The sequence below is a fragment of the Cygnus atratus genome, chromosome 3 (assembly GCF_013377495.2).
Source record: "Cygnus atratus isolate AKBS03 ecotype Queensland, Australia chromosome 3, CAtr_DNAZoo_HiC_assembly, whole genome shotgun sequence".
Lineage (NCBI taxonomy): Eukaryota > Metazoa > Chordata > Aves > Anseriformes > Anatidae > Cygnus > Cygnus atratus.
Window position 1 is genome coordinate 119,746,147 of NC_066364.1, and position 23,210 is coordinate 119,769,356.

The 23,210-nt window shown below is 41.8% G+C and overlaps 1 protein-coding gene across 3 annotated transcripts in view; it reads right to left on the reverse strand.

Moving 5' to 3' along the window:
- The window catches only part of KIZ (kizuna centrosomal protein), a 50,140-nt gene extending 33,236 nt beyond the window's left edge, over positions 1-16,904 (reverse strand). For all 3 annotated transcript variants that reach the window (XR_007708109.1, XM_050709974.1, XM_050709973.1), the window contains exons 1-5: positions 16,791-16,904; positions 12,026-12,088; positions 9,812-9,968; positions 5,610-5,696; positions 365-938 (exon numbers count right to left, since the gene is read on the reverse strand). Coding sequence is in view for 2 of the 3 variants with exons in the window: in XM_050709974.1 (XP_050565931.1) it covers positions 365-938; positions 5,610-5,696; positions 9,812-9,968; positions 12,026-12,088; positions 16,791-16,858 (949 nt within the window). In the remaining variant the exon portion in view is untranslated. The remainder of the gene's footprint in view (positions 1-364; positions 939-5,609; positions 5,697-9,811; positions 9,969-12,025; positions 12,089-16,790) is intronic.
- Positions 16,905-23,210: the final 6,306 nt, after the last annotated feature.

Below are 23,210 nucleotides of genomic sequence, written 5' to 3' on the forward strand. Positions count from 1 at the left end.
CCTCCTCCCATTTGTCTGCTCACAGTGAAGAGCAGAAAGAAGCCAAAACCCTGAGGGATGGAGCAGGGGATGTCACTCTGTCAACAGTCACTCTGCCAACAGAGGTGAGCAAAGCAGAGCAGAAGTATAGAGCTGTCCTGCATCAGAACACCCCAGCTGAAAAGTGAAAAACTGAGCAGCTTCAGCACCCTGTGATGAAGGGCCTGAGAGGAAATACAGTCAAAAGAAAAAAAAAGAAAAAATAAGTGAGACTGACGCTATACTTCAAGCAAAATACAAGAGGTGTAGGAAAAAAAACAGCAGCCTGGGGCATCTGTTTGGGATGTGTGTGCTCCAGCACAGTCGGGCAGAGGCTCCATCATACCTGGGATGCTTTCCTGGTCTTCCTCAGAGATGCTGGGCTCAGGAACAAATGCCACAGGGACAGGCTGCTTGTAGTCTTCTGCACTTGCTACCAGGTGCTCACAGGTCACCTCCTCCCCCTCCACTGAGGTGTCACTGTTTAAGTAAGCAGTCCTGCTCTCCACACTCACTCTGTTGGGTGACAGCAAGTGACATTCAGCAAGATTTCTGTGTTCTGTTAAATTAGAAAGGCTGCTGTGCATGCTGCTCTCTGCCAATGCCACTCTGGATGTGATGGGCATTTTCTCCTGCACCAGGACATCTGCCTTCCCATCTTGTTTGTCACGTTTATTCGTACATGGCATGTCACTGCCCACTCGTAGGAGGCATCTGTCTGTCTCATCACTGCTCAACACTGCCTGTCTGTGGGAGCACGGCTCGGGCACCAAGTGGCTCTCAGCAGCCTGGGGGGCTTTCTGCTGCATGCTCCAGGCAGCTGATGCGTGGTGGCCCATAAAGATTGTCGCTGGGTGATATAAGCCTCTTGACATGGCTGTCCCGGAATGAATTCCTGCCTGTCTCACAACCCATGGATTCTGGAAGACACAGGTGGAAGACAGCTTAAGGAAACAAGCAGGCAGCATTACGTACCTGGAGTTTCTCGAGGATTGCACAGCGGTTTCCTGGATGAAAAAGTGTCACACAAGGATTTTCTATATTATTGCTTCGATAGATAGAAAACACTTTTTTGTCCATTTGCTTTAAAAGAAACAGAAGGAGTAGACAAGCTTATTTGTGCAAAATGCTACAACCAGCAAAGGTGAAGCCCCCCATGCCCAATACAGGCATTTGTTACCTCACCACATCTGAAACTAAGCACGTCACCCAGAAAAAGTATTTGTAGAAAAATAATTCTTAAAAACAGATAATGCTAAAATAAGCTGATGAGTCTGTCATCTCCCACACTGTAGGCATGGTTTCAGCTGCCAGCAAGTTGGCACTTCGTACACCTTTCTATTAGAACTGCCATAGAGCTGCTGCTGAAATCCCACCTCAGACACAGCTCCTAGCCATTACAACAGCTTCATGTCTTGGGCAACCACCTCTTCCTTTGGTTTAAAGAAAAATTCCATAAAGCTAGAAACCCCACTACCCATTTCCTCTTGTTCTCAAGTGCCTGTGAAAGCCACGTGCCCAAACATCCCAGAGATCAGCACCCTCCCAGAGATGGCATGCCAGTACTTGTGATGCTGGGGGCTGTCCTTCCCAGCGGCCCAGCTCTGGAGATACTCCCTGTCCTGCTGTAGAGTAGAAACAACAAGAAGCCACCTCTACAACACCATGGTGTTATACGCAACTATGCAGACATGACAATGGGAGACGTAGCTCCAAGGCATCCTCCAGAACACACCAGTCCCTTGAATGAAGCCACGGCAGCTGGCTGACCCCACCAGCCTCACAGCGAGGCACCACCAATGATCCTCCTTGGCCAAGCCAAGCTTTAACATTCAGTGCATCTTAGAACTTTTCTGTTTGTTTTTCCACTTGTGTCTGGTGCAGCAATACCACCAGCAGTGGGACCAAAGTCTGCATGGAGTGGCATCCTTCTCCAAGCAGCACTAGCAAGAGACGTTCCTGGACATACAGCATGGCACAGATGGGTCTTTGAGAACGCAGCAGGATAGGGAGGAGTCCCCAGAGAGTCTGAAACCTACATCTGTCTTCACATGTCTGTATATACAGCTTCAGTCACGATATATTAACAAAGCAAGGAAGAGTAAGGAAAATCTTTATTCATTGTCTTCTGTTCTTTCCCCCATTTAATCCACACCAAACAGGATGAACTACTGAGCTAACACCAAGTAGATGAAATTGTGTTTTCCACAAGAGAACTTTGGGCACCAAGTAGAAATATTTCAAACGACACTTTCATCCAAGAACTCTGTTGAACCTGCATAAAAATCACTTCCAACAACATAACCACTCTGCTTCTACATTCCAGGGTTTTAATACTTGCTTTTTGCTCTTTGTAAACTTACCCAGTCAGAGCAATTTAGAAGGAGTGGCTACCACCACCAGAAGGTCACTGACAGTTTATGCAAAGCCAAAATTTGTTACCGTAATGCCCTTGTTCATACTAAGCACGGCTTGCTTTTCAGCCCCAAATCACAGCAAAGCAATTTACAGTCACCTCCATACCTCTCTTCTCTCTCGTTGGCTGACCTCTTCCTACCACACAAAGTCAGCTGCCAAACGCAGCTTAAAGGAAACAAAGGCATCTTGTCTAGTCTGTGACCATTTCATTAAGAGGCTCAAATTCCACATAACAAGAAACAGAACAAAAAGCCATGGAGTTATTTTTAAGTAGTAAAGATTTGCTACTGAGATCAAGTTCACAACTTATTCTATCTCCACTACTCTTTGGTTCCTCCTAATTACTTTTGGGGTCTTGGACTTGCTGCTTTAAAATGCAGGTATTTTATGGATTTAGCAGCTCCCGAGTTTAGTGTTCCAAAACAAATGCAATTCAATCAGGTACAACAAGTGTTTCATAGCACTTAGCAGAAGTACACTGCCAACAAGCTCCTTCTTGTTTACAGAAGAAAAATCTCTTCACCACCTTTGCATTCTCCAAACAATGGTATGACAGATAAGGTTGGCTGAGGTACAACTTTTACCACCAAAAACAAAACAGTAGAAACCTGTAGATGACCGACCTAAAACACCATACAAAGTTATCAATTACTGAATTTCACGGCACTCAGACAGGAGGTAAGTGAACTCTCTCACAAAGCACACTTATAGCCCTCTTTTCGGTTGTGGAGTGGAGGGAATGCGTGCAGGCTCCCCACTTGCTCCTCCACTAACAATCTTTTTTATTATTATTAAAGTGCTTTGAAGAGAACAAAGTCCCTTCCATTAGGGCTCGTAAGAGGGCAGCATCTCTGCTTGGCAGCAGATTACCTAAACCAGTGAGGTGAAGTTGAGCTAGAGACACTATGCTCACCTGGTGATGCCCCTGTTCAGGGAAGGACGCTTGTCCACTCAAAAGCATTCCTGGGAGGTACCCTATCCCCAACATCTAACAGATACGTCATTCCCAAGATGCATAAGTCCAAGGATTTCAAGAAAATGCTTCAAAGTTGAAGTCAGACTTCACTGCACAAAGGTTTCAGAACCCCAGATTACATAGCTCTTTCAGCCAAGAAGGACCTCTTCAATACAGGAACTCTCCTTCAACATGTAATGTTGGGCTGCCATTACACTAGGCTTCAAAATACCAGTGTGCACGTCCTTTCCCTGTAGAATCATGGTTTTCTAGATCACTGTTCAGGTATCTGATTTATGAGATTAAAGATTGCCATAAAAAAACAGGAGTCCAAAAATATGTGCACCCAACACCTCAGAGAAGTGCTCAACATTCACATTTGGTGCTTTAGGGGCACAGGGATACTGAGCATCTCTAGAAAATGCGTTCTGTTATTGCCTGTCTTGGTCTCCAATGCATGTGAGCACATGCTGCATAGAGGCTCAGCGCATCATCCTGTCAATGCCAGTGGGCACTGACACCTGCACAGGAGGGTGAGCTGACATCTGAGCTGTACCCACAACGCCCTTCTAATGTAAGATTAGGCTGATTTCAAGCGAGGTGAAGGTAGCAGGAAATAAACACATGAAAAACTCCTGAAACACATGGAGTTATAGGAGATCTGAGACAGAGCATATAGACGAGGCAAAAGGATGCACAACCTAGTTGAACTTACCTTCATACTTAAGAAGGGAGATAAGAAGGAGAAAAAGGGAATGGGGAAAAAAGTTCACAAACAAGCTATAATTGTAATTCTGTACAAAGCAGCAAGTACTTGTACTGTCCACATTTTTTTTTTCTTTTTAAATCCAAGTCACTGTGATCCTTTGATGTTCTAGTATTTATGTGGAAACAACTTTTCTATAGGTTAGAAATAGCATCTCCTACACCAACTGCTTTTAATCAAAGAATCCAGTATTCAGAATTAAACTCACCTTTTCACGTCTGAATTAAAAATCTAATTCACGAACTACTGGAGGTCTGCTTATATAGGTCAAGGTTGCTCAGGTTCATTGCTTTGTACATTACATTTTAAAGAATGCTCTAAATTCAAGGTTTTTACTTTTTAATCTATAGGGAAAACTTTCTGTAAACTCAGATTAACGACTGCTAATGCACTGAAGAAAGAAAAACGAAAACCTTCCTCCTACTATAAAAACAAAATAGTGTGGCCTCTGTTTCTTTTCTGATAAGAGTCTTAAATACCAAACATTTAACTGCATAATAACATTTACTGGCAGCCAGGCAGCCTGCTTAGCAGATATATAAAGCAGGTAAAAGGAGAAAAAGTTAATTTCTTGGCTGAATGATTCCATCGGTAGCTATAGGGCAAACTAGAAAGTCTTTTAGTAAAGTAGCAGTTGATTCTTCTATCAATCTGCAGCACACATACTCTTCCAAGGAATGCATTAAATATGAAAATCATATCCCGTTATCATCTGTTTCCAGCTTTCAGCCCAGTAAGCTTTTCTTAATGAATGCTGTAGCCTAAGGGACAAGCATGCTGTTGGCTTTTCTGAATAATGGAGTGATGCTACCATTTTTGCTTATTACAATATCAACTAGCTGAGGGGGTTTCACACAGTCACAAGTGACTACTCTTGCCAGCATGCTCCAAGTTATTACAAGATGTTTTTAGACATTTCATCTAAAAGAGCTTTACTGCTTTTAGCAAAGAAAACAGCTATGGTCTTGAACTGTATCATTTATATGGAGATAGGAGGAGGGATTAGAAGCCTGCATTACTGCAGATATATAGCAGAATATATTTAAGTATTCCTTGTCAGTCTTTTTGTCTGTTACTTAGATAGGCAATCTCTTTTTGCTTCTTCTGAGAAAAGGTCAAAATTCACAGAATTGTAAATACACTACACAAATCAACAGCTGTATTTTTTAAAATATCATTCATTAAGAATACTATTTGTACATTATAACTTGTGTTGAACAAAAAACACCAAACATTTAGAGTTTTTTCCCCCTTTTTAATCAAAATAATTGCACTTTTTACCCAGATTCTCTACTTCACTCATGCTCTAAGCAATATTTCACTACAGCTGCCACAACAAAAAATCCCCACAAAGACCGCTTAGCCCTGTCTGCCTCTTAATGCAGCAGCTCAGTGGAAAGAACATCTATGTAATAAAACACGTTTCCCACACACACCCACTCTCTGCATTACCTGCTTGTTGTATTCTTTCTCGTCACCTCGTGCTGACAAGTTGCCCTCTCGAAGTGATAACACACTTTTAATTTCTCTCCCATACCATTCCTAAATGTGAAAAAAAAAATCCATTACATAAAATTAGAGGGAAAAAAAACAGCCAACAAACCACAGATCAGTAAATACTGCTTTCCAAACTATGCACTTTCAATTGTAGTACCCTGGCATCATTTTTCATTTGGTCTACGTTTAAAAAGCCAGAAGCCCCCTTTTCTCCTAATTTTTACCACTTACCTGAACAAATGCTATGACTTGTACACAACCTTCAGTAGGTTTTTCATACACATTTATTCACTCACCTAATCTAGAAGTCCACAAAATAGCAGTAACTTGCTGATTCAAATTTATTTAATCACAATTGGTTTTGTAACAACAAGTTGTTATTTCTGCTGTATCAAGACAATGACTCCACTGCTTTGGGATTACGTGAGCTTCAGAACTCGTTTTTCTTTTATGTACATCTTACAACTCATCGAGCTCTTATAAAGAAAAATATATGGCAGATGTTATAAAGAGCAGCCCAGCATGAAAAGCAACTTGCTCTAATGTTACTAACAAACAACTGCATAAAACATTTTCACCTCCACTACATTGTTTAATTGACCAAATGTAATGCATTCATAGTAGGACTACTTATTAAAAGCCAGGCACATGCAGCACCTATAATTAATCCTATTTGTTAGTAAATGTAAACCCCAATAACAAGTTACATTGGTCCTGAATGAAAGCACTTCAACACCTATTCTGCAGCATGTAATATGCATAAAGATAAATCTTTAGAACAATTAACTTCACCAACCCTACACTTCATACCAATGGTGTACTCAGCAAGTCTGCTGTCTTCCAGGCAATGGAAGCCTTTCATAAAATTATAAACATCAACTTTTAAAAAACAGAATCTAACCACACAAGAGTTAAATTCAAAAGAAACTCATATATAACTACAGGATTTTCCTGAAAGCTTGAGTGATTTTACTTCAACTCCCCAAAATTACTGAACAGACTGCAGACAAACACAGGGAGAAAACAAAAAAGAAAACAACGAAACAGCAAATCTTTCAAAAAGAAAAACTTTTTTCACCCACAGCAAGTAATAAATTGTGTGCATAATTATGATAAAGCACTCTTAAAGGACATTCTCAAGCAAAAAAAGAAAAAGTAATAATTTCTGTCAGTGTACTTCCATGCTAGATCAAATGATTACATGCTTCATAATTCTCCACAAGGTAGCTTTTCATAATTGTAGTATAAAGAGTATGTAATCGGTGCTTTGTTCAACAGCTCAGAAAAAGCAAGTCTAAGCCAGCAAAAATAAAATGGATGGCACAGAAATATCAAAATGGAAGCAATGAATGAAAACACTGCATGCGTATCAGCCCATGGCACAGCTGTGACTCACAAAAATACATTGCAACAGCCTACCACAGGGGGAAACTCAAAATAGTAGGCACCAGGGTTGCTCAAAAAAAAAAAAATCCCTAAAACACAACAGGGAAAATCCAGCATCACAAAATACTCCTGACCTCAATCTGCTTTAAAACAAAACAAAGAACCACAGGGGACTTGCACACCCACCCCAGGGACAGCCTCTAAACTGTATGTCACTAAGCTGATGCAAACAAAAGATGTTTATCAATGTCACCAGACCCAACAGACCATAAAAGTTACCAGACATTGACAGGAATATAGCTTTGCGAGGAAGTTATGAATGTAGGTATGCAGCCATGTGATGCTTGCCAGACGATTGGTTTACGAGTGTAAGTCAATTGCCACCATTAGAAAGATCTACATCTTCGGAGAGCTTCCTTACTTCCAAAGGCAGGGAGAGCAGCTATTGAGCCCCCAGGCACCTGCTCTGTACACTGAAGCCCATGACAATACAAAAGTGACCTTCCAAACTGGAAACATAATCACAAACCCACTGACATCTCAAAGGGAGTGTTAATCAGCATGAACAGTTCTCATCACTCCATCTGAAAAGGGATACTAAGGGCATTCCAGAAAAAGCATTAAAAATTACTACAGGCATAAAAATTCCATTTGAAGAGACAAAAGAAAAGATTAGGGCTATTTACTTTAAGATGAGCGTTGGAAGGCAGGGTTAATATATTGTGAGTTACAACTAATGGCAGAGTAGTTTGAAGCCAGATAGTCATTTTGCTTAATACAAAACCAAGATTCTCGATGCAATCGGAGACAACTAATTTAAAAAACATTATGTTTTTAACCACAGTACAAAGATAGAGTGTAGGACTTGTTACATTACACTGATGCAAAAAAGCTTATAAGGATTCAAAGACCCTTCATTAACACTAGTATCAATAGTTTAGAGGATTTTTGAAAGAACAGATTCACATTTCAAGTCATACATTTATCTACTGAAAGGAACTTTTCTAAATGAAGAACTGCATTCAAAGGCTTTCTTGTCCTGTGCAGCTACTGAAAGCCAAACCAGACAGTAAGAAAAAAATAAAGCACATTGCTGCTTCTACATCCCTGCTTCAGAGTAAGCTCTAATAATGCTTCCTACTGTTGTTTCCAGAGCATAGTAGGAGAAAAGCTTAAAAAAAATATTTTAAGTGAAGGTTCACTTGTTTTTAAACTTCTACATCGCTTTACACTTTTTCTCCCTCCTGCTCCCTGTTTATGTCGCACTCTGATTCTTTCCTTCTCTTACCTTTTTTCAGAAGTGCTCATACCTTTCTTTTCCCATATTAGCTGTAACTGTAACCCCCCAGCTCAGTCAATCCACATTTTTCTTTCATCCCTGTATCACTGTCATCCAAAGGTGCTGGTGCATATTTCTTGAACCCAAACACAGGATTTTTTTAAACACCTCCTTTTAAAAGGATCATAGTCTAAGCTCTACTATCTCAGATGAAATTGCATGTGTCCCTGAGTAGGAAAAGGAAAAAAAAACTGTATACTTGGATAAGGTTGTTCCAGTTTTAATTCAAACTGCACTTCAGAGAAATAAAAGCCATCACAGCTGAGTTCTAGATAACCACGCTGTATGGTGTTAGTATCACACAACAGGGGTTTAAAACACCCTAATTAATTTGTTTCCTCCCCTCTTTTATTCCAGCAAGCTAAAAAAAAGTGGCAGAATCACATAAATGTCTCCACCAGATGTTTTCGAAAAACGCTATTTCTCTTAGAAAGCAGATATAAACACACTTCCCTCCCAGAAAAAATTTGATTTTTCGGCCCCCCAAAACTTGACTCCATATATAAATTGCATGAGCACAAGCCATTTTTTTGAATCTGAGATCATTTCCAATCTATATCACTTTGTAATATCCCAAATTATTCTTCAGTGAAGTAACACAAAATAGTAACATCTCAGTTACTCAAGGTGATGAAAACTCCCTGGGTTTTAATTTACCGGCCCAGAGAAAAAGTTTAAAATTTTACAGCTCTGAAGGCAAATGAATCAAACATATGTACACGTAAAACCATTAAAAGCAAAGACCTAGGTGATTCAACAGGACTGTCTAGTAACAGAACTGACTGCAAACTCATTTTAGATCTGCTTTAGTCCAAATAGTTCCAACACAGTAATTTGTTTTTAACAGAAGTCACTTAGCCTTACACCTTCTTTGTTGGTGAAGAAAGTGCAATAGGTAGGGGCAAGCCTAGCTATAGCTACTTAGGGCAATCACACCAGCAGAATTAAAAACGTGTCCTGAAACAGCTTCAGTGAAATATATTGTGGCTTTTTAGGTGATAGAAAGCCTTAGTAAAATATAATCTTAATTAAAAAGTTTATGAAAATATTACAACTCTAGTCCCCTTTTTGTCCTAACCTAGATCTGCTGTTTTATTACCACTATAACTCCAAACACATGATACAATCCATCTCCACAGTTTTTTGATGTCAGTTCTCCCTCACTTCCAAGAAACTCATAAGGACACAGCACTGTACTACAGGCCAAACGTACAGTTCTGTGAAGTGCTACTGACTATCTCTGCAGCTACAGTTGTGTCTACTACATCATTTACTAGTACAGTTTGGGTTTGTTTCAAATTCCGCTTTAAGCACTCTTAAACATGGCATGAAGTTTCACCAGCCTGGATGTGCAAAATACACAGACAGAACCTATTCAGCAACCCCTGTAGTAATAACAAACGCTAATGCAGTAAGTCTTCTAGAAAGTTACTTCCATCTTCTGAATTAGCTCTGAACTTGAAGTTTTCATATGAGCTTCAAACTGCTTCAATTCCTTTAAAATGGCCTGGTTTCGCAGAAGAGCTCTTTTTTGTCGTTCGTTTATTTCTTCCAAGTATTTTTTCAGCTTCGTGTACTTTAGTTTCATTCTGCAAGAGAAAGAAGAAGAACATGTACTTAAAGAGTATGAAATTAAAACAAACATTTCTATTACAACCACTTTTCTTCAGGCACATACAACACTTATGTAGGAGCTGTCCAACTGTCCAAAGCTACACTATACAACCAAAAGGACATCACTGTTACATAACTTAAGGTTTAAAAAGGGTTTTTGGTTTGGTGCTCAAAAAGATAAAACATTTCAAAAATTTCGTAAGTTTGTTCGGAATAGGTTATGCTTTGAATTAATGTGATACGCATGTCTAAAATGAAAACTGTATTTAGAAGAACGTGTTCTGCAAGTCAAACATACTGTGAACTAAGGCTGTGGTTTTACAACTGCTTTAAGCCAACCTAAATCCATGTTGCCACCAAAAGGGGCATCTCACTCCAGGCCTTTATTTCTTTTTTGTGCCAATACTATATACTATGCACCCATGGCAAATTAGGCCAAGAGCAATCCAACTGAAAATCCGTTTGAACTATTTCTCACCCACTGAAAAAACAGATTCACTTTCAGACAGACCTATTTTCTTGTCTGTTCATAAGGCAGCTGGACAAGTATTAGTGTCAAAGGGAACCTGTGAACCAAGGGCAGACAATCATCTGTTTAGGGCTCAACCTGCTTATAGGTCAGCTTAAATTGGTTGTGAAATTGCAACCTAACCCCCCCCCCCCAAGTGCCAATATTTTGACAGACACTCCAATTCAAATTCTGTTGAATTAAAATAAATCAAATTAAAAGTGAAAACAAAGTACACATGTATGTTTCCCCACCTGTTGAGGCATTTTTTCTTCAAGATAACCTCTATTTTCTACTCTAAAGTCCCTCTTTTAGAAGAGAAGTCTCCAAGGGATTTGGCCATGATTGCACCTGGCCCTCAGTCACTTGAACTAAAATTGAAGAGTCACCTCTCTGGCTTTACAAAACACAGCTAAGGAAAGAAACACTACAGAAACAAGAATGCCTAAAAATCTGCTGCTCTCTGGAATCCAGGTGCCTTTCCTGGCAAGCTAAGAGACTTCCATCCATGCAGACACCACAGTCCAGATCCTCTTCTGGAAGGGAGGCTTCTGCAGTCACTGCTTCAAAGAAACAACATGTGCTTTTCATACTATTTTCTTTTACAAACAGATTTATGACAAAGTTCTTCCCAAACTCCAAAAAAACGACATAGAACTACATAGGATATAAGAAAGCTAGGATCTTTTGATACACATATGCTCACTGGAAGGCCATCAGTTCTGGAACCTGTTCCCTTCCATTCTAACTTGATCAGGGCAGGAATTTCACAGTTCAAAGATAAAAAGGAGATAAAAAAAAAGGGAGAAGCTTTGTTCACAAGAGAAGCAACCACACCGAATTAAACTTAACAGGTAATTTGGTAACTGGCAGCAAGTTCAAATCATTTGGTCTTCCTCAATAAGGCTGTCGATAGCAATGCTTATAACCTCATGGATGTTATATATAACAGTATCCATAGGACAAGAGAATGCAAACACAGAAATCTGAACAGTTGTTTAATATACATGGCCAGAGTAACAAGTGTTTGTTTTTTTTTTTACCCCCCCCTTTTTTTTCTTTTTTTTTTTTTTTTAAAAAAAAAAAAAAAAAGACTACGCACAATTCACATTAGCTAATGCAGAAACAATCCAGGGACCTAGGACCAGAACCTAGAATATCCTGTAGTACTTCCTAAAAGTTTAAGACATTCTAAGACCCTAGAATTTTGTAGCACAAAGCGCTAGAAAGAAAAAGCTTTCTATCTTTAACACTACGGTGATTTCGGGAAAAGTTGCACAAAACTAACTTGCATGTTAGTTATTACTAAGATGGTAATGTTTCAATATTGATAGAATAAGGTAGTTATGTTACCAATGAAATCTTCTGCAGTAACTACAAGGCATTTTAAATGTAATGTAAGATTCATATGTATATAACTTACTGTTACAAAATCAATGTCAAGATAACATTCTAAAAGCATCCCATGATACTGAAGTCTTTGTAACTAAAAAAAGTCTATAACAAGTTTTTTAATAAACTTACAGGTATGCATCAGATTTTTTGTATTCCATCAGTTTTCTTTCCAATTCCAGCCTTCTGGTTTCACTAGAAAAAAGCAAACAAAAATATTTCATAATTTAAATTCTCAAAACACAAGAAGTGAAACATTATACAGAGCATAAAACTTCTCAGAGTACGGAATACATTTCTCCTACAGACTGGTAGTCTTATGTCTTGATCTGCCAGCCAAGCTTGTCACAAAAAAAAAAAGTTTTTACTTCCCCCTCTGCTCCTCACTGGAAGAAGAGCTAGGTTGTTTTAAAGGGAGGGCAACAAAGAGATGACAACGCGTACACATGTATATATCCACTTAAACCCCAACAGCACAGCCAAAAAGACTCCTGCACGGTTTAAGTTCCTATTTCAAGTCCTTTCTCCAGCAGCCCCTGGAGGTGCTCCAAGCGCTGAGATCCTCTCCCCGAGTCCAAGTCACTCAAACGACTTTCAATGCAGGAAATATTTGGCTTAGCTTGCTCAAACAGGCAGTATTTTATGTAATAGTTTTTAACTTAAAATCTGCTACATATTTCAGACTCATGCATTAAAATCAAGTACATCTAGAGATACGCTAGCATTACCTGCTGGAACTACTAAAGGGCAACAGATAAAAGTAACAAAAAAAATTTATGGTTGTTAAAATGCTGCAGGGCCATCTGTAGCTGCCAAAAGCAGTGCAATGGTATAGGTCCATGTGGAAATTCATACTGCTTGAGAACAAGCTCCATGCCTGACCCACAACGTAATTCAGAGACCCATTTTCAGAAGGAGTAGGACAGAATAAAGGTGGTAATATTAGTTAATGACTACAAACTGTTTCTGAAAAGGAGCAACTACCCCATCAGCAAAAAACAATTGATGAGACAAGGGTTTCCAGTATACACACACTATAAGTCCTGCAACAATCAAAGCAAGTACCTTAAGTTGTTCATTAAAAATAATCACCAGCTTTTATTAGCTAGGAAGGCCACATAGGTGAGAGAGCTATGGGCACACACGTGAGACTGCATGCAGCCATATGACTATGCATGCTTTTCCATGCATCCATGCACTCCCCTACAAACATGCATGTCACAGCCACACATATTTGCCTCCTCCCAGATGCCCTGCACAGAGGAAAGCAAAGAAAACCTTCCTGCTTCTTAAGTCTGCGAGATCAAGGCATACATTTTATCCATCTGATCCTGCCACTGTCTGAAACAAGATTACGTTTTCATGTCATGTATGCAATTTAAAAGCCACGCTTCAGCTGGGATCTCATCCTTTCAATTTCCTTTTACACGATGGACAGCTAAGCAAAAGCAGATTTCAAGATCTTGTTTTTACACTTCTAGAAGTAATTTTCATGTCTTGATGAAGAACACTGTGATATCCTGATGGATGTAAGAGCCAACGGATGCGAACAGCCATTGGCTCCAATCCTGTTTCTCATCCTCTGATACCACAGGTTGCACAGCACTTCACACTCCTTGGTCCCTGAGAGATCATTTCCTTTCTACCGGCGTCCCACTCGCTAGTCAGTGCTACAGAAGTTTAGGTAGCAACTGAGTATATAAATAACATGTTCTCTAGAGGGAAGACAAAGTATAAAAACCATCAGGTATGAGCCTCACAGCATTTGACTACCATCATTACAGATGCCTGAAATGGTTACTGCAACACTTGGGGTGTTTTGCAGCACACCTCTGTCCAAGCAATGATTTAGAAGCCATCAAAACTATTTTGTTTGGTAGCCCAGATTCCGACAAAGTTCCAGTGCAGTTTCTTAGAGTCAGTGGCGGAAGTGAGGCTTGAAGCCATATAGAGATTATTTTGACCACTCCGTTACTACACCACCTCCCTTTTTACCTGAAAAATAGAAGCTTCAGGCTGAGAGCTTTATTTGCATCAGGTTAAAGCACTGCAAACAGCCAGTTAAATAGGCAAAAATAGAACACTTCAGGACTTCGTAAGGATCCAGGTGGCTTTTTCAAACAACCCTGAATCTTCAGTCTGCAGAGAAAGCGTGTTTCTTTGGGATTTGAAAGCAGAATTAAATTCCCTGTTCAACCACAAGCTCCGTCTAACCTCTAGCATTTCACCAGGCATCGACCTATAGTGATATCTGATCCTTCACCTCCTATTCAAAGCAGCAGGACCTGCCTCAATATTTTTTGAGATACTGGGCCCTAGTCTCTTTGTGCTTCAGTTCTGCATCTATAATATAGGAATAACAGTACTACTGTGATGATACCCTGTTGAGAAAAGTACAGAAAAAATTGTGAAGCACTTAAATACGATGCAATCTTTCCATAGAAAGAAGAAATGTAATTTTTACAGTTGTTTTTCTACACCAATCTGACATTAAATCAACTGTTGAGCACTGAGCTGTATCCAACAGCCTAGCCTGGCACCTGGACAGAGCCTGCTCAGGGCATGCCAGTAGGTATCGTGTAAGGCTTTGGCCAGAAAGACAAAACAAGCCAATTAACCAACTACAGCATTCAGCCCACTTCTGTAAAAGGCACAAGCAAGCATGCAAAAGAGAAACAAAGAGTTGTGTTTGCAGGTAGCCAGTTTTCTTCAGAACAGCACAAGCTAGCTTTCTCATGGAGGAAGAAAGGCAGCACAGACTCAGTAAGAGCAGCAGCCACTTCACCACTCAAGTCCTGAAGAAGCACAATGCTCAAAGCCTCCTGCAGGCAAAATCCAATCCCCCGGACAGGTTCGAGTGGGCCTGTTCAGCACCACCTTCTACAAACACACGTAACTGATACCAGCAAATATTTTGGAAGCTAATAAACCTGTTTTACACTCTCTGCTCAAGACTTGTCAGTATTTGCACATGTTTACAGCAAATCACCCGTAGCATGAGGCATCTGGCCTCACTGTTTGAGGAGGATGCTAATTTCAAAGTTAGTCACGGTGTTAAGTACAACACTTAGCTAAATAATTTATCTACTTCATCTCAAACACTGCCTCTCTCCCCAGCAAGATTAAATGCTGAGTAATCACAACACGGTCAGTTCTGTATTAAGCACCACGGTAAACACTCTGCCCCAGTTCATTTATTACCTTAGACACCCAAAATCTAACTGTCCATAGTTTTGCTCACACAGACACTACTGACCTGTCTACAGAGACCTATGCCCGCAGCAGTGTTTATATCTCGACTGGACTAAGTACCAGCATTAAGAAATAAAATTCAGCAAATAAAGTCTAAGATATACATTAAGATAGTTATGTTTTTTGCACAAGATTAATTCGCACAAGGCTAATTTCTCAGGCATTTCAAAATTCACATATTTAGAGGAAAAAAAGAGAGAGATGAAAACAGGAAAAAAAGAAATATTCACAAGAGTTCCCTCCGAGCTCACCAAGGGACAGGTGGGAGACACAACCAAGCAGCAGCTTCCTCCACCACATGCAAGCTCTTGCACATATGGCTCCTTAGCCATGGCTCCCTGCTTGCTTACACTGAAGACCTCAAAATAGGACTGCAATCTGGAGTGAAACAGCTATTGGGTACTTCAGGTCTTAAAACAGGTGACTTGAAATAGGATCAGTGCAGAATTTCCAAGGTGGGACTTAGAAAGCTGAAGTGATCCAGTGATTTTACTAAAAATTTTATATTTTTTTACATTAAAGAAATGTTTAGATAAAAATTATCACTTTACCTGTGAAATTCCAAAAAGGCAACTGCCTCTGCAGCACCACTGCCAGAGGCGACCCTTCAAACTCCCCAAACAGCAGCATACAACTTATTTACCTGGATCTGGGGTAAACGGTTACACATTTGTCAACACCATCAATACAATTTATTTTTTTTAATACATATGTTAAAGCACAGGCAATTCACGCAGAAGGTAGAAAAGGTCTGTTTATTATCACAACATTTGTCAGCTGTGTCTCCAAAGGAAGCATGGCTCATGCAATCACGCTGCCTGCCTGCAATCCCCTGCCCCAAATGACTCCTGAACCTCCTGGTGTAAGCAAATGAGACAGAGGAGCTAGTGCCAGTGATGCGGTCTGTTCCTGGTGGTTTCAGAAGAGCTGGCAATGGGCAGCCCACACTTGCAACATGGGACCTGATGGCAGAGACGTGACCTGACGCAGAGATGTGGCCCAGAGCCTCAGGGGGCACAAGGCACCTCTGCTCCTAGCAGGGGGATAGCTGCACATAGTCACATTGTTCAAAGCAGTATGCAGGCTTGAGCACTGGGATTTTAATCTGCTCTCTCCCTTCACTTTCTGATGCCATGGTCTAGATATGCTGCCTTCCCTATCAAGAACCTACAACTTCTGTAACTTGTAGACAATAAAAAAATACCACGATGCTGTACATGTTCTCCCCCAGTTTCTTTCCCAAGAGAAAGTCATTCCTGTTTTGTTTGCCATTGGTCTTCTGGACCAGAACAGGACGTTAGCAAAGCTGCACGCAGCGTTTCTGCCAAGGCGCTACCTGAAGGCAGCATTAGACCTGCACGCTCAGGTTCTCATCACCACGGCGTTACTACTTCTACTACCTCTGCGCAGAGATGCTACCGTGAGACGCGACACACGCCTGACAGGAGCCAGGCGCCGTTAAGAAGCGGTTCCCAGCGGCGGAGCCTCGGCCGGCGGATCAGCGCCCACCGCATCCAGCCGCTACGGTAGGCAGCGGCCGGGGTCCCCGGCAAGCCCGGTGCAGCTCGCTCAGTGCCGGCGCGGCCCGCAGGGGCCTAGCGAGCGGGCGCGGCCCCCCGGGAGCGCGGCGCAGGGGTCCCCTCACCTGTCGCGGAGGCGCCGCAGGAGGCTCCCGGTGCCGCTCTCGGTGCCGGTGCCCCCCCCCCGGCTCATGCCGCGCTGTTTACGGCCGTGGCCAACGCGACGCCTCCCGCCCTGCCCCGCGCCGCCACGCCCCGGAAGGCCCCGCCGCGCGTTGCCATGGCGATGGGGCCTGGTGGCGCGCGGGAGGGCTCGAAGCGGGGCCTGGCCCCGGGTCCTGCCCGGCCGCGTGCCCCTGCGGAGCCCGGGGGTGGCACGGCAAACGGGGGGGCACGGCTCCCCGCCCTGCGCCCACTCCTCGTGAAAACAGCAGGCTCGAGCTTCACGTGGTGTATGCACGCCTCTGTGCACATAAATACATGTATGTATACATGTGTGTATGTAAATACATACGTATACACGTGTGTACATAAATGCATATCCGTAGGTATACACGTGTGTACATAAATACGTATATGTATGTATACCTGTCTGTACATAAATATGTATACATACGAATCCATACACATACATGTGGGTACGCAGCCATTGTGCCGGCCCCCATGGCAAGGAGACACCTGAGGCACTGCTGCCTGCAGAGCTGTGCCTGAGCTGCTCCCAGACCTGGCAATGCTATGTCGGGGATCGCAGCAAGCTGACCCACAGCGAGCTGTCCCACAGCGAGAGATGTCCCCACGGCGAGAGGTGTCCCCATGGCGAGAGCTGTCCTTGGGGCAAGGCAGGGCTCAAGGGAAGCACCCATGCTCCCAGAACCATGGACAGTCTAGACGCAGACCTAGCAAGGGCCTGAGGCATTTTGTTGAGGGAAATCTGCAGTGTGACCTTTGGGACAGCAGGGGACTGGAGATTTACACCATTTATTCCCAAATTATTACTTACACTGTTAATTTAACATGAAATCTGTTAATTCAATGATTACTACAGCTGTTCAAATGGTTGTAGTGCAGAGTCAAGTTTCCAGGCTGCCATCTTTTTTATAACCTTGAGGTAGTAATCTCCATGTCTCAGCCCCCCTCAGAAAAATGCAGGAAATAGAGACTTTGCAAGGTGCTAGGACATAAATCCAAAAATAACTGGGAGCTGCTGAACACTTACAGTAAAAGGGGCCATGGTGATGTACCAATACCAATGCCAATGCATAAATCGTGCAAGGAGTGGGTATTGGAAGACAGGGAATTTCCAAGACTTATATCACGTTAAAACCAGTAAGGCAAGCATACTGTCTGGGGCACAGTGAGTCTAAAATCCTAACATATACAGGGAAAAATGACAGCTTTGTTTTTACTCCCTTTAACAGTTTGCTTTATTGAGTTTATAATACACAGGGGAAAGAAAAAAAAAAAAGAAAAAAAAAAACAGAAAATGCAAATGGCTGATTTCCATTTGTATAGAAACCAAACATTTCAATAAAATTCACAATTGCTCCTTCTCTGAATCATGACCTTGTCCAGTTGGCACAGCTTATTAATGTTTTCAGACCAAACTCTGTTGGTCAGTGGAAAAAGTCGCACCACCTTCAGTGAGCACTGGGGCAGCCAAGACAAGCCCCACATTCAGATCTCCAGCATAAACAAAGTGGGAAAGAGAAACACAAATTTTAATTTTCAGATAAAAACTTAGATCCCTTTGAAATTAAGTTGCCAAACCAGTGCTTAAATTCACCAGTAAAGATGGTTCATCCCATACTGAGAGGGTATTTGAATTTAAGGCGAAGCAATACTACATCAATGGACAAAATTGTGTGTAGCTAGAAAATGTTTAAGCATAATTAGAGCAGCAATCAGTATACAATTAGTACAGGATCATCATCATAATTACCCTTCATTAGAACTTCTGCCCAACAACGGGGACATGAAAGCATCTGTTTCACTTACAGGGTAATACTGCTATGACTGAGGGCATCACTGGGGCCCTGGAAGAGAGCCACTACACTCTAGTTGCGCAGGGCTCATGGGCTCCAGAGCCTCAGGAGTAGCTTCAGACTCCAGCAGCGGTGACCCTGTCCCATGGATTGGGTCCTCTGCCAGGTTTTGAGCCTGTGTGGCTCCATTCACCTGCATCCTCAAACTGGGATCACCAAATTTAAATGTAAAGCAAAAAGCTTTGCTGGAGTGATGCAGTGGTACTTAAGAGTTCCCAAATTAGCTTCTGTCACCTGAATAACCATAGCTGCTGTCTGGCTTAGCCTTTGCATATCTATTATAAATACATGGCTCAGTAAGATATGGAAGGTTTTAGCTCATGTAAGAGCCTGCCTACTCAAGAAAATACACATGCAAAGGATTTGCAGATTTGGGAGCCTTTATTATTGAATTCACATAAGATGCACTCATAATAAAAGATGTACTGTTCTTTCTCACTCTTCTATTTACTGAAAGCAAGTACGTGTTATTGAGACCTCTGCGGCAGCACAATTTCACATCTTAACAAGAGCTGAGAGGCAAAATCTAGGTCTGGCCTTGCCTAAATTTCCAAAGTTGAACATTTTTACCTGGATTGTGGCTTCACAGCTCAGGTCCAGGTCCACCAGTGACTGCCATTTCCTTTACAAATGTGTAGGGACAAAGAATGGAGCTTTGGCACCTCAGCTGCAGAGATAGCCCCGCTCCTTGAGCGACTGCAACGCGTTGGTGCTGTGGGAGCAAGCCATAGGTCTGCTCACAGACATCCCACCCGAGTGCTGGCCATGCCGGCTGGAAGCCACCCCTGGCTCAGTCACTGCTCCTCGGTGCGGGGACCCAACAAGATGGAGTGGTGTGTCTCCCTGATTGCTTTGCTCAAAATCAGCTGGGGAACTTCAGACTGTGACCCTCACCCATTTCACCTCATTTTGGTGATTTCATCTGATGCTGGGCAGAGAGCACTCTGTGAAGGCCTCTGCAAATGGCCCTAGTGCAAAGCTAGCTGTGGGATCCTACCCCCTGCTAGCCCAACTGTTCATAGCACTGAACCATCACCCCAGCCTTTGTAGCAGCATGATGTTCCTGCTCAGTCATGGGAACAGGTAAAATGGAAATAACAAGGTTTGCATCTTTTTTTTAAATTTTTTAAAATTTTTTTTCAGAGCGTCCCTCATATGAACTCTCCTTCCTAATATCTACATCAAAATAAATAGTCTCTCCTTTGACACTAAGGTGAGACACTAAAAACTTGTTATTTCCAAATGTCAGACATGAAACACCCTCCGTCAGTCTGACATATTTTGAATGCATCACTGATTGTCAGTGCAGAAAACTGTCAAATGCTACCTGGCATTTGAACAAGAAAACACTTTTATACACTACAATTTTGTTATTTTTCAAAACAGGCAAAGAATTTGATTTTGTTAAGCGTGTACCCGTGACATACCAGGTTTGGTTCTGGAAGACTAAACTGCTTTTGAAAATATTTGTGCTTGCTAAAATAATATCAAAACTTTCAAACACTTCTATTGCTGAAACTATGAACGCATATTATATTTACATACTGAAAATTTTTATTCCCCATTTAAGATTTGCAAGTCTCAGTTCAAAGAAACTGATGTCCACCTGACAGCTCCGGTCAGGAAGTGAGATCTCTAGGACTACACAGTTTATTCATCTCATGGACCATGCCAACACTGGTGATATTTTAATTGTGAACCAAAGCCAAGCAAACACAGGGGGCAGGGGTCTCAAGGCACTGCCTGCACAGCAGAAGGGAATTCCAGAAGGAAATGCTGTCAGCTCTGGGACCTGCTGCTGCTGCTTGCTCGTGGGGTGTGGGTTCCCCTGCCCCTGATCCACCAAGCACGGTGAGCACACTTCTAGGAACCTTTCCTAGGAGCACACAGGAGCAGTTGTGCAAATAAGCAGCCATAGCCCAGTCCCTCCCCTGTATTTCCCACATTTTTCCCTCTTGCCCCTTTAGTCTCTGGTGGTGCAGGGTGCACTCAAATCCTCTGAGGCATTACAGAGCCAGGTCTGTGATGAGATCCTTCATGCTGACACTGATTGGTTCATAATTGACTGAAGAATAATCTTATTACTCATATCCCTGATAACTAACATCAGTACCCCATCCCTGAAAGCCTACAAAGAGGAGTGTTTTGTTTGTGTTCTTCCTTTAGTACTTAACACTTCTTTTAGATTGTTTTAATTTAATTTTGATGTAATCTGATAAGAGCTGTACAACTGTCAAAGAAATCTGTCTCATTCTGTCTTATTAAATGCACTTTGAATGAAATTACGTTTTTCCCCAATAGCTGCCAAATGAAGGTATCTCTCAATTCAAATGAAGAAAGGATTGATGTGCACTAATCTTACAGTTCAATGCATTGTTTTTAATTGAGGGAGGAAACGATGTGTGCTTTTGGTGTCCTGCTTTCCTCTGGAGATTTAACAGTACCCTGGAAGGTGCAGAATTTGCCTCATTGTGGTGAGCATCTGGCTGTGGGGTGGCCTACTTTGAGGAGAAAAAAGGAATGAGAGAAAACAAGGAAGAAGGAAGTAAAAGAGAGTGTATTTTGGTAGGGGAAAAAAAATAATAATAAAAAAAAGACAAGGGACAGATGATAAGCACACGCCTCCAGAGACATCCCTCCAGAGGCAGCTCGTCCAGCAAAAGGCTTAGGGCCAGCTGGAGAAGGTCAGAGAGGTCCGAGATGCCACTAGGTCCGGGAAAGATGGGAAGCTGCTCACACAACCAGAAGTTGTTGGCATCCTCCCATAGGGTGCCTTGGGACAGTGCCTCCCAACAGACACGGCCCTCAGCACGACTGCTCTAATGACAGCGAGGAGGTTTTACAGATTAAGGGCCCTCTGTGTATTTTCACTTACTGTGAGGAATGCAGATATTGCTAGAATAGAATAAACCAAATCACAACTTCAAAAGCATTAAGAGAAATCATTCATTAAAAACAAAAGGGTGGTCATCCAGGAACACTGATGTATACAGAATATACACAGATAATATACATAACAGAGCCTGAAAAATTCATCTCAGTTCTCTGCCACCATTTTGTTATTTCTGTCAAAACACAGCAGCCAGTCTGGAGGGTTTGTGTGATTCCACGGGGAGGGGATTTGCAGAAGCCCAGGCTGTGATATACTGAAAAGAGGCTTTTCCTCTGTGCTCTTACTTGGTTTCTGAGAGCAGCTGTACATTTAGCTGCAGCTTGCCCACAAGCCAGGACATAACTGAATATATTTTCATTTTTTTTTCAATTAGATTCATAATACATGCCCTGGTAGCTATGTAAAAGACATACAAAAATTTGCATAATGCCCATATAAGTCTTTTTGTTAATGAATCAAGTCCCAAATGAAGAGCACTAATAATACATTAGTAATCAAAGAGCAAATAGCGCCAGTGAACATCTCAGCAGAGCAGTTATGTGGATCCATTTCTGACTGTCAGTGTCAATGCATGGAAGCAGTAATTAACATGTTGAATTTAATGTTTAAATTTTAATAAATTTAAATGTAATAAAATGCTTTTATTAAATGTTACAGTTCCTTGAAACCTATTATTACTTGTGTCTGATGCATAAATAGAAAATACATTGTCTTACTGAAGAACGCAGTGTTTGCTGTCGACAGGACAGGTGAAATGAGTTCCTCCAGCAAGAACTTGTTAACACAGGAGCCACTGATAATAGCTGATTAAATACAAACTTAAGAACAAGAATACAGCATTTAAACCATATAATGTTTATTAAGAATGTAAGGGCCTTATCCAAAGCCTGTTGAAATCATTGAAAAGTCTCTAGTAATGCCATTGTCAGTGAATTCGGAATTAATACTGTAGAATTTAGATACAAGTACACACCATTGTTTACACCTCCGTGTTGTTAATGAGTGAGAAACACCATGCCATGGGAAGGGGACCAGTTTAGAGGCCTCTTGCTGGGAAATCCCCCTGTTCACAGCCATCTCAAAGTGCTTTTTGAGTCTCCTCCACAGCATGGGAAGCTCCAAGACCAGGAGAGCTCATGTATGACCTGACTCTTCTCTGTTTTTTGCAAGGCCATGAGTCTGGAGAGGATTTCTGGGAGGTTTTAGGTTTCTCTGCTTTCCCAATAATTCAAAGTCACTGCAGTTTCTAAGATGTAGACACAACGAATTAACCAGCAGCTTCTAGTCTCTGTTTAAGTGTCTGTTGTTGTCTGAAGAGGAATGAACAGATTGACGGCATTGAGTTTCCCCGTCCCTGGAGAAACGAGAACTGGATTTAGGTTTTCTGAGATGCGAGACAAGAGGCTGAATTTGAGCTAGGCTACTCAGAGCAGGCCATCAAAGGGCTTGACTCCTGTCTTATCTTAAATCATCTGCCTGCCTCATGCTGCAGAGTACCCTGTACAACTACTACTTTAACTTCCATTGCTCCAAGTGGAAGGGTTATGCTGTATTTCTGCAGGAAAGGCCATTTTATGCTCGCTGCGGTCACTGCGGGAGCAGAGGTGCAA